Source organism: Papaver somniferum, chromosome 2 (genome assembly GCF_003573695.1).
Source record: "Papaver somniferum cultivar HN1 chromosome 2, ASM357369v1, whole genome shotgun sequence".
Lineage (NCBI taxonomy): Eukaryota > Viridiplantae > Streptophyta > Magnoliopsida > Ranunculales > Papaveraceae > Papaver > Papaver somniferum.
In genome coordinates, this window is record NC_039359.1 from 152,864,016 (window position 1) to 152,876,591 (window position 12,576).

A 12,576-nucleotide genomic window follows, 5' to 3' on the forward strand; every position below is an offset into this window, starting at 1 on the left:
TGTATGCAATATGAAAAGCAATTCATGCCTATAAGTAGAATCTACTGTGGAATGTGGTGTATTGTTGTTGTGTAAACATTTGTGTGTGAATCTCTGCATATTCTGATATTTTTAAACTTACATACCAAGGCACTCATTTTAGGATGAAAGATGGTTTTGGGTTATGAAACATTGGGAAAAGCTGGAGAGAAAAAATTATTCTAATTAAAAAGTATGAATTAGGGTCCCGAGAAGTTGGAGAAAGCTGGAAAAAATTATCAGACTAACTACTCATGATTTAAAGGAACGACTTAAGTTTGGGTATGGGCTTGGCTATGATAACAGGAGAAATATTGAGGTAAATCTTCGAAAAATTGGAAAAAGAAAGAAATTATGCAATTGGTATAAATTAGAATACAGTAGAACTTCGATAAATTAATTCGCGATAAATTAATAACTTCGCTAAAATAATATTTTTTATCGGTCCCGAATTGGGTCAGTGTATTAAATTAATAACCTCACTAAATTTATAAGATAATAAAAATAGTGTCCAATAGGGCCCAACTGAAATATAAATTAATAATCGTTATAATGACACTACATTATGATGCCTTAGTAAAATAAAATTCCAAAGTTGTTTGTTTTTTGTTCACATTTATGCAACGTCGGACTTTATCTATGATATTTTGCAGTCCCTTCAGGAGTGCCGTTTTCAAATTCTAGGAGGAAATCATTTAGTTTTACTATTGATAAGATTTTTCTTTACGAGAATCTGGCTCCACGCAACTATCATCCTTTAGTTCCTCTTTTTGGGGATTGATATAACACTCCCAATAATTTCTTCGTCTGTCCAAATTTCCGTGTTGTTATCATTTTCACCTGGATAGTATAGCAAAATGTCGACATTTATTTGATTACCGTAATTCAACTCCTTGATTATGAATCCAAGTTCATTAATACCTCCATCTTCAACGAGTACTGGTACATCTTCATTTTCTTGTGACCGAAGTTTACAATGTTGGAAACAATTTGCAATTGACTTTTGTTGAACATCTGTTGCCCATGACGAAATTGCAGTATTAATCGCCTCGCAAGGACATTGATTTATTATGAACTTAATTTTCCCGTTTCATAACCTTGAATATATCTGTTATTATGAGAAATATTTAAGTTAACTTAAATATTTCGTTTTCTTTTATTTTTGAAACTTAAACTTAGAATGTTTTGATAAGTTAATAACTTATTAATTTATCGATAAATTAATACTTCGCTAAATTGATAGAATTTGTCAGTCCCAACATTATTAATTTATTGAAGTTTTATTATAAGCATAATTCATAGTATCGTGCAAAAACAATGGAAAAAAATCGTGAAAACAAAATACAGGTTTTATACATCCATCAGTTTCTTTTTTTTTCAATTTATAGGTTATTTTCTTGTATCGATTTGATTTTTGAAAAAATTAAGAGGTTTTAGGAAAGATAAGAAAATTGTAGAAGGAAACCGAGAAATTATGTCTATTTTGATATTTATGGTGCAGATTTCTTTCATTACTTTCTGTGGCTATAAAAAACAAAGATACTTCATATTTTTCTTTGAGTGTTTACATCCTAAGCCAGAATGTATACACATGGAGACCGTCTTTGCAGCTGGGCGTATAGTGTAGCAACACAAAAGAAAGGCTGGAGAGGTAAAATTCGTCTTCCGGCAGTAATTTAAAAAATATGTGAGGACACCCTTAGGACAACCAAATACATTATTTATATGTCCTTATTATTTTTGAAACTCAATAAATATATCCTTATATAATAATAAATATATCCCTATTTTTTAATAACCTTATCCATTTAAAATTAGATTACCTTAATACCCTCATCCATATAATTTTTTTTTTTATTTCAAAATGGAAAATTTTCTTCCTCCACCACCACTAGCACCACCAACACCAATATTCAACTACCATTCCACCACCACCATCACTAATATTCTGCCACCACTCCTTCACCACCACCGTTACACCACCACCAGTCCTCCACCACCACTAGTTCGTCGCTGCCACCACCACTAGTCCACCGTCGCCACCATCACTGGTTCAGATATTTTTGTATCAACAACAGTAATTGATCCAAATAAAACTAGAACCAACAGTAGAAGTTGATCCAATTTAGGGGATCAACAACGGTAGTTGATCCAAATAAAAAAGGATCAACAGTAGAAGTTGATCCAATTTAGGGGATCAACAACGGTAGTTGATCCAAAAAAAAAGGATCAACAGTAGAAGTTGATCCAATTTAGGGGATCAACAATGAAAGTTGATTCATGTAAATGGAGTGAACTTGGCGTGAGTCGAACACGCATCATCTGACATGGAGTCAGTCATGCTACTATTGCACCACAAGTTCAACATTGGAAGAAATTTACATGATTTAAACTACAAGCATGATTATACTAATCCAAGAAACATTGTCAACAATAGGAGTTGATTGGATCAATAACAGTAGTGATCCCATAAAAAATTGGGTCAACAACAGGAGTTCATCCCATAAATGGGATCGACAACCGTAGTTGATCCATAAGAAATTGGGTCAACAACCGTAATTGATCCCATAAATAGGATCAACAACAATAATTACTCCCATAAAAACATATAAACAATAACAAATGATCATCACATGTAGCTTCATAAGCAACAACAGCTTGAAGACCATTTTCAGATCTCGACTTCACCACCATTTTCAGGTCGATTGCATACCGAATCAACTCCTTCTTCTCTTTATTCAAATCCCAACATCTCGACTTCACCACCATTTTCAGATCGATTCCATACCGAATCAACTCCTTCTTCTCTTTATTCACAGAAACAATGACCCATCACAATTTTGTACCCAGTTCAACTCGATCTCGAACACAGATTCAAACCCTATTAAAACAACACCAACAGTTCCCATCACCAACTGTGACCCAAAATCGAACAGATCCTTCATCTTCTTTGCTAATCTAACTCGACCACATTCTTAAATTCATCTCAGGAACCCTAATTTCAACTTGCGGCCTTCGATCTCTCAGTTTAGATTTAACAGCAGCAGAACATATTAACAAAATTGAAAATTAAAAAAAAAAAAAAAAGCATAACCGTAATAGATCTGTTGGTAGCGGTGGCGGAGGTAACGGAGGTGGTGGTGCTGGTTGTTGTGGAGGCAGTCGAGATGGTGATGGTGGAGGAGAGATGGAGAAGATGGTGGTGGGAGCGATGCATTTGTGTTCTCTATGAAGAAGAACGAAGAGACCAGGCTAAATAAGGAATTAGAATAATTAGGTTTTTAGAAAAATTTCAATTTTACCATCAGGAATATTGGTAAAGAGGCTCAGGGATATTTATGAAGGCCCATCAAAAAAAGGGACAATAATTCAATTTCCACCCAAAAGTTTGCCAAAGAAAACTGCACTAATGCTAAATCCTTAACAAAAAACATGCCTTTGAGGTTGTCTGTTAGTATGATACGCAAGGATGGGTGATGGATTGCTGAGACACATGGCGGACATCATGACAGTCATAAGCCTGTCTGGCTAGTTGAAGTTTGGCTTTCTTTTTACCCCAATCATTTTTGAGTGGTTTTAAAGATTCAGAATGTATATTTTATTTGTCTTCTCAGGTGAATGATCATCCAGGGAAACCCTTTCCAAATCATTCAAGTAGACCTCATGTGGACTTGCATGATTTTGACTTAGAACTGTGGCAATGAATCTAAACAGTCAATTAAACATTTTGGCATCGATTCAAAATTACGAGTCCTGACTGCACGGACGTCGAAATAACTAACATGTTCAAGCATTTCATGCAAGGATGATAGGTGCAATGACTCCTTCGTCACCCACATCAGAGGGTGAATATGAGAGTTCACTGCTAAACAAAAACTATACCTGAAAAAAAACCTCCTAATGCACCAAAAAAATACAACTAGAGTAGTCTCACAAAGATGACGGAAACTTACTATTACCATTTAAACTCCGATTACATGCTTAAATAATGAAGTCATAGATTAAGTCAACATTATCTACTGGTTTTAGTAGTGAATTTTAACTTGCACATAAGCAAACACAGGAAGAAAAAAAATGCAGAATCAAAGAGTGGAGAACTGTCGCGTGGAAATTTCATTCACAGCTTCCTACGAAAACATAGGAAGTTTTACAGAATTACAACCAGGATATGGCGACCATTATGCTTATGTACTAGGATTATTATGACAAGGATGCCAAATGATAACAGTTAAACCCACTAAACACGAAAACTAGAACTCATATATAATTTAAGTTTTACCTGCCCCATGAACATTCTGCACACCTGTTTGCTGCTATTTTTGCAATGACGGATGCAGCTACAAATCATTTCTGGATGTTCCATTACAGCTAACATCACCGGGATTCATTCAAAAGAATGGAATCCACAAACGATGAAGTACCATTATTTGGAGCTCCTTTTATCTTAAGAATTGAAGTTAGCAAGTTATAAATCTGAACATTCTCAAATGACGGAACTTTGCAACCCCTAGCAAACTGAGGGCCATGACCTATAAATATAGTCCTCATGGAGAAGAAAGCATTATCATAACCATGAGCGCCACCACATTCTTGCCTCTTCACATTCGTCTGTTCTACCTTATACCCTTCTCCAACCAATCCAATAATAGGTGGAATTCGATAACTCGAAGCATAATGCAACCGTTTCGGCAAATCCTCCTTGAGAAAAACCTTCAAATTCATCCCATTCTTAACCTTACCCGACGCCAAACCTTCATTCATTTTCGCCACAACATCCGAATGAGAAACACCCTCCGGAGGACTAATTGCTAACACCGGAGTATACGATTGGACCCATTCTTTCGGCACCTTCACCCACTTGGCCAAATCATCAAGAAACACTAGTTTCTGATCACAAGTACCAACCATACCATGGTCACCTAACATAATCACACTAACATCTTCGAAAACCCCTCTTTTCTCTAACCCTTTAATCAACCTACCAATCAAACTATCAATATGAGCTACGGCTTTCGTAATCTCAGGATCATCAGGTCCAACTAGATGACCTTGATGATCTGGGTCTTCAAAATAAAGTGTCATCAATGAAGGGATTTCATCACTAGGAAAGTCAAAATACTCTAACACAGAATCAACCCTATCTTCAAAAGGAACAGAACTATTATAATGCTTACAATATTTAGTATCACAATTCCAAGAACCTTTATTTACCTCAGACCCAGGCCAGAAATAAGTTGCAGCAATCCCCCCTTGATTCACAATCGTCTCCCAAATTGGTTCTCCAAGCCACCATTTTGGTTCTTTACTCTGCATTGTAAAACCCTCACCGGAAATTGGATCAGTAAATCGATTATTGATAACCCCATGTGATTCAGGGTAAAGACCGGTGACAATTGAGTAATGATTAGGGAAAGTAAGTGTTGGAAAAACAGGGATTAAACCCATTTCTGCTTCAGTCCCATTATTGATTAATCGATGAATGTTTGGTGTATCTGTTTTGTATTGGTAACCAAATCGAAACCCATCTGAAGAAATTAAGATTATAACTGGTTTCTTGAGTTTCTGTAATGGACGGGTTGTGAGTTGAATTGGGGTTTTGAGAGCAGTGGGATGTGAAGATGATGCGGAGGAGAAGAAAAGGAATGCAAATGCGATTGATGAAGAAAGAGCAATGCAAGTGATGAGGAGAAGTGAAATGAAGATGAGGGTTGTTGTGGGTTTTTGATTTGGATGTTTAAGGGAAGATTCAATTTTGCTGTGTGAGAGCAGAGCTTGAGATGGGTCTGGTGTAGGGGATGGTGAGATTGGGAGTGATGAAGATGCCATTTTTTGGTTGTTTGTTTTGTTTTCTTCTTCTTCTTTGTTTACTCTTTTTATTGGGAAGAAGAAGAAGAAGAAGAAGATGAATGAATAAAGGTGAAGACTTTTTTTTGTGGACAGTCTGGTAGTGAGTGTTGAAGAGTGGTTAGGTTGATAATTAAGACTTATTAAAGCTTAGTGGTGAGAGAGTGAGCCAAGAAAATGATATATAGTATATACTAATCTGATTTTTTAAGGCTAAAGTTACAAATTTGACTGATTTTATTTTATTTTTTGTTTTGATACAATTGACTGATTTCGTAACGCTGTAGTATAGTGGTAAAATCATAAGAGTAGTAATTTGTGAATAAAATAAAATAAAGCTACACACATTAAAATGCATTTTTATTATTTTTATTATGGATAAATATATTGATCGAAAAAGGATAATATGAATTTTCCATTAGTCAGTAATAATTTTACCAGAATTGCATAGTGATCAAAGTGTTTTTCTTGTTAATTAGTAATTTAATGGAATATTTGTACTGATTGATTAAAATGGTATCCCCATTATTAAGAGAAGGTTGTTATTGGGGCGTCACATTTCATTAGAGGGGCATCATCTAATAGAACAAAAACGGGTCACCCATAAGTAATATCAAAAACCCCTTATCTCAAATAATTTTGTAATGACTAAACAATTCTTATTTAGTTAATTTTAATTTAATTTAATTTAATTAGATAAAAATTAAATTAATGAATTTTGTTATATACTTGGTGAATTATGGGACAAAGTTTTTGTGGTAGAAAAACTGGCCGTAAAATAAACTTCTACGGTTGGAAATAATCCAAATCTAGACGTAAAATCACTTCTACGGTTGAAAATATTCCAAATCTAGACGTAAAATCACTTCTACGGTTGGAATTAAAAGATAACTGGACATAAAATCAGATTCTACGGTTGGAATTAAAAGGAACCTGGAGGTAAAATGAGCTTCTACGGTTGGAACTAATTCAAACCTGGACGTAAAACTACATGCAAATAAAATTCTACGGTTGGAATTAATCCAAAACTGGACGTAAAATTACTTCTATGGTTGGAATTAAAAGAAAACTGGACGTAAAATCGGATTCTACGGTTGGAATTAAAAGAAACCTGGACGTAAAATGAGCTTCTACTGTTGGAACTAATCCAAACCTGGACGTAAAATTACGTGCAAATAAAATTCTGCGGTTGGAATTAATCCAAACCTGGACGTAAAATCACTTCTAGTTAAAGGGTAATCTAGACATTTTGCATATGTGTTAGGATATCCCATAACCACTTTTTTTGGACATTAAGAATCCAAGTGAAGCCCTTCTATTTGAGTATGACGCCCCAATAATAGCCTTCTATTAATATGTGTGGTTGACAGAGGAATAATAAGATTTTTTATTTCTTCATCTGGTGGTATTGTTGGAAAAAAATTGTTTTATAGATTAAGTTGTTTTTTCTACTATTTAGAGGCGTTGATAATAGGGGTTTACCTGCAACGATTCTTAATGAATTTTCAATGTCACTCCATCAAAATTGCACTACAACTAATAATGCTGCAAATTCATCGTTGGTGAGCTCTTGAGAGTCTGAGACACCATCGCTAACGTTAAAGTGACATTACCAACTCCGGTATACCAAATAGAGAAACCATCACCTCAAACAAATCCATTACAATTCAAAAATTATCACAGGAAACAAATTGATTAATATGAATTCTTTACCGATTAAAGGAAAATAATATTTCTCAGATCGAGATATATTTTTGTTATTTTTCTTATCGACGATTATATTGATTTCGAAAAAGGATACAAATTTCCACTAATCAGTAATAACTCTACCAAATTTGATCCGTTGATATATCTATTATTAGTTTGTATGGTTAATAAAGCAATAATAATTCCAAGAAGAATAGAAGATACCTTTGTTTGTTTTATTTTTCCTATTAGGGGCATTGCCCAAAAACTTATGTTTTCTTGATTATGATGTTTTCTCTATTATTTATGTGGTTGATCGTGAAGTTTAACTAGGTGCGACTTCTAATGTTTTTCACTAGGAAATTAGAATTTGTTTTAAGCATAACAAGACAACTACTGGACCACAAATAACGCATTTGATTCATGAATTTATCGGTTCAAACTTATGTTGTTGTTTTTTTTTTTATTAATCCAGTTTATTTTTTGAATTATTCATAATACTAGAACTCCAATGGATCCGTGAGTTCAAACTAAGAAGCCATTTGTAATACAAGTTATCAAATAATTATTAAGATTCTAGCTAAGGGCTAGTCTTATGATAGAAAATTTTCATCTTCTAAGTTCCATGACACCTCGACACTTTGGAACAGGTCATGGAAGTTCAAGCTAATGGTGGAAGGTAAAATGAATTAAAAACGTCAACCCTGATTGAGTTAAGTGTCGTTCCAAATTGCGTTCAATCTTAGACCACAAAATCGAAGGTCAGAAAGGCACAATCATATCCAGAAACAAAATCAGCCACAAGACTGAGCACAAATCGGATAGGCTTTTAGTTTGGATTCCAAGCTATCTTCGGCGAAATCTTAGTAGTCCTGGAAAAAGTGTTGATGATCCCAAGTTGGAAACCATTAGACTTGATATTCCACACTATTCCACCATTAGATTTGCGCTGACAAAATAAAACGAATAGTGGAGAAGATAATATCACCGTTCCAATTTGTTATCTAGGAAAAACTATGATATGATGCACTATTTTAAAAAGAAATAAGGTAAATCTAGCGGTCTTCATTGGAGATGCCCAAACCAGCATAACCGATGCTGGGTGATCTCCTCAATTATTGCTACCCCAAGTTTCTTGCGTATGCATGCAATGATCAATTTCCGTGACGATTTAATTTTCGAAGATTACCCGGGCCAGTCGGACAAAACTATACACTCGTTGAATACATCAGTGTAGGGCACGTGCGGCCTATAACATCTAAGGGCATCACGGACTTGTTATGGCCTCAAACTTTCATGGCATATACGACGATAATCCCTCTAAAAAGCTGGTCGAAGGGGAAATCCTCCGGATAACTAGTTGTCGGTTATGGTCTTGTTCGTTAACGAAATTAACCAGACAAATCGCTCCACCAACTAAAAACGACCTTGCACCAAATGGGCTTGACCATCAACCCAAATCTAATACTTATTGCATCCTGGCTGTAACTTGAAACTTTAAATTTTAGGTGGTGAGTATGAAGTTATGAAGACTTTAATATGATTTTCAATCAATCTAAAAAACAAGTAGGTCTACCTTTTAGTAAAACTAGTAGTGAGTATTACTACAAAATTCTTGAAAAAGCTGGTTTATATGATTTAGGATATACTGAATATCATTATACTTGGAATAACCATAGAGAGGGTAATCAAAATATACAAGAACGACTAGATAGAGTTGTTGTCAATGCTGATTGGCATTTGCAATTTCCCAATGATTCTTTGTCTCACCTAGTAGTTGTTGGTTCAGATCATTGCCCTATTCTTCTTACTTTAGATAGTAAAATTTTCAAGCCAGATTGGATTTTTTTAAGTTCTATGATACTTGGTTAAAATATAACTCATGTATTCAAGTTATTAAAGATTCTTGGAAGACGCTTCTAAAAGTCTAGTACTGAATTTAAAATCTTTAGGAAATAATGTTGGAAAGGAAAAAGAATATTTTTGGTTTGCCTGCTAAGAAAATAAATAGGCTCCTAAGAGAAATTGAGAGATTAAAGACAAGTAGAATAACAGAGTATCAACAGAAAAGATTAAAAGAGAAAATACTGGAACTAAAATCCCTTTATGACATTCAAGAAGCTATAACTGGGAACAATCAAGGAATAACATAATTGGGTTAGAGGAGACAAACACAAAATACTTCTATATAATTACTCTGAGAAGACGAAAATGGAATAACATAGAAAGTATGTTAAATGATCAAAATGTAGCTACTAGAAATAAAGGTGAGATCCGTACAAATCTAACCACCTACTTCCAATCCGTTTTCTCTGAAAACATGATAAAACAAAATACAAATGACCACATATTCAATAATATTTCACCAGTTATTTCTTCCTCTGAAAACTCTAGTATTCTGATTCCACCAACAAAAGCGGAAATTTTCTTAGTCCTTAAAAATATGATGGTTTTGTAGTTAGTTTCTTCTTATATAACTGGGAAATAATGGGATCACAGGTTACAGATACAGTCCAATTTTTTAAAAAAAAAACTAATTAATGCATCTAGAGATAAATAAAACTCATCTTTTCTTGATTCCTAAAATAAAACAACCAAAACATCCTAGTCAATTTAAACCAATGACTTTGCAACACAGTGTGGTTGCAAAGATTTTAGCTAATAGAATCGAACCATTTCTAGAGAAGATAATTTCACCATTTCAATCTGATTTTCTTTCGTCTAGACAGATTTCTGATAACATAATTGTAGCACATGAAATTATTCATTCTTTTAAAATGAAAAAAGCTAGAACCAGAGGCTTAGGGACAAAAATTGATATGTCTAAAGATTTTGATAGAGTAAACTGGAACTTTCTTCTTTCTGCTCTGAAAACCTTTAATAAAAATGTCTGCCTGCTTATAGAGCAATGTATTTCCACAACCACCATCTCTGTTTTGTTAAATGGAACACTAGGTGATCCTTTCAAACCTACAAGAGGTTTACATTAAGGAGATCCTCTCTCTTCATATTCATTTATAATTTGTATGGAAATTTTTTCTAGACTACTACTTTTTTCAGGAAAACAAAAAAGTTTTACATCCGGTCAAGATAACACCTAAAATTGACCATATTTCTCTTCTTTTCTTTGCAGATGATTGTCTGCTCCTTGTTAAAGCTGACTCAGTGGAATGTAGGAATTTACTAGAAACAATAGCAATTTTTAGTAAGGCCTCTGGTCAACTTATTAATTTCGAAAAGTCAGTAGTTTTTTTTTAGTAAAAACATGGAACCTAAACACCGAAGGATGATGTCCAAGTTGTTGAAACTAAAACATATCAACCTTAGGACCCATATTTAGGATCCCCTCTTTTCATGGAAAGATCAAAAATAAAAAGAATTGCGCCAATACTTGAAAGAATGGAATCCAAATCTAAAGGATGGAAAGGCTTAGTCCTCTCTCAACCTACTAGATCTGTTTTGAACATAGCTGTCATGTTAGTATTCCTTTTTATCAAATGGGGTGCTTTGTTCTGCCAAAACAGATAACAAACAAATTAATGCAATTTAAAGAGATATTTGGTGCGGAAAGACTATGTTGGATAAGGTTATATCCAAAATCATGTCCAAATCTTTATAAACCAATCCAAAAGGGAGGCTTAGGTTTTAGAGATGCCTGAAAGTTTAACCTGGAAATGATAGCTAAAGTTGCTTGGAGATTAGTTAAAGAACCAGATGCCTATGGGAAAAAACTATGAGCTCCAAGTATTTTAGAACAAAATCTTCTTTTAGAGCCAAGCTTACAACAAATAGATCTTGGACATGGAATTGCATTAGGCAAGGGCTTGAACTTATCTACAGTAGAACTTCAATAAATTAATCTTCGATAAATTAATTACTTCGATAAAATAATAATTTTCTCCGGTCCCAACTAGGCTTGTACAAGCTAAATTTTAACTCGATAAATTAATAATTTTGTTAAAATAATAATTTTCTCCGGTCCCAAAACTATTAATTTATCGAAATTTTACTGTATATGTATAATATATGGGAAGTAGGAAATGGACAAAACATAAATATATGGAATGATAAATGGAACCCTGGGACTAACAATGCCTTGGCAAGCCTATGTAAGTCTACAAATAATCACTTAGTCTGGGTTTCAGACTTAATTAATCCTGAAACCAGTTCATGGATTAATAACATCTACATTTTCAAGGATCTTTTTTTTTTTAATCGAAAGAGAAGATATATTAAAGAGTGAAGGAATATACAAATATTTCTACCATAGGTAGATTAGAACAAAGAAAATAAAGTAAAAACAGAAATCTAAAAATTACATGAATATTGCATGATAGCACTGAATTGGAGAAGTTCAAATGAACGTGATGGCCTGCAGCTATCGCCCACACTAAAAATGATGATTTAGCTTCATGAATGAGATCATCTTCTGTTTTGAAAAGCTAGTCTTCCTCAAATCTTCTACAATTCCTTTCCCTCTAGATGGTGTTAACAATTGCAGCTGGAATTAATCTCCAGATGAAGTTCCCGGAATGAGAGAAGCGATTGTTATTCCAAGTCTCTGCTAGAACTCGCATGGAGCCAGGCAATACCCACATCCAACCTGTACTAGGGGTAAGAGCACACCACATATTGTAAGCAATTTTTCAATGCAGAAATAGATGGTGTTGCAACTCAACACCACTACCACACAAAGCACAATTGTTATACAGATTCATACCCTTTTGCTGAAGAATGTCTATGGTATTAAGCATGTTCCACTACCAGCTGTAAGTAGAGTGATTTGACAGTGAACACACCTGGAGGATTTAGTTTCCACCTTCTAGTGTCTGCCAGGCCATCCCTAGGCGGGGGAGAATCACCAAATATCAACTTAGATGGACACTAACTAGATCAAGATAATACACAGTTAAATCCATGTATGATAAACTAAATGAATCTGGAACTGACATAGTTAGTCTAGCTTTGTCTGAATCTTTCTGTAAAACTATGTGGAAATTAGATGTATCTCAAAAAATTAAGTTATTT

At 34.2% G+C, this 12,576-nt stretch overlaps 1 protein-coding gene across 1 annotated transcript; it reads right to left on the bottom strand.

Annotated features, from left to right (window-relative positions):
* Positions 1-4,105: 4,105 nt before the first annotated feature.
* LOC113349480 (venom phosphodiesterase 2-like) lies at positions 4,106-5,984 on the bottom strand. Its single transcript, XM_026593452.1, has one exon. It carries the CDS (start codon positions 5,842-5,844, stop codon positions 4,393-4,395), a length of 1,452 nt encoding a protein of 483 aa, XP_026449237.1. The 5' UTR covers positions 5,845-5,984; the 3' UTR covers positions 4,106-4,392.
* Positions 5,985-12,576: the final 6,592 nt, after the last annotated feature.

Coding starts and splice junctions, on each gene's coding strand:
- LOC113349480 (XM_026593452.1), bottom strand. CDS start 5,844: ATGGCATCTTCATCACTCCCAATCTCACCATCCCCTACACCAGACCCA.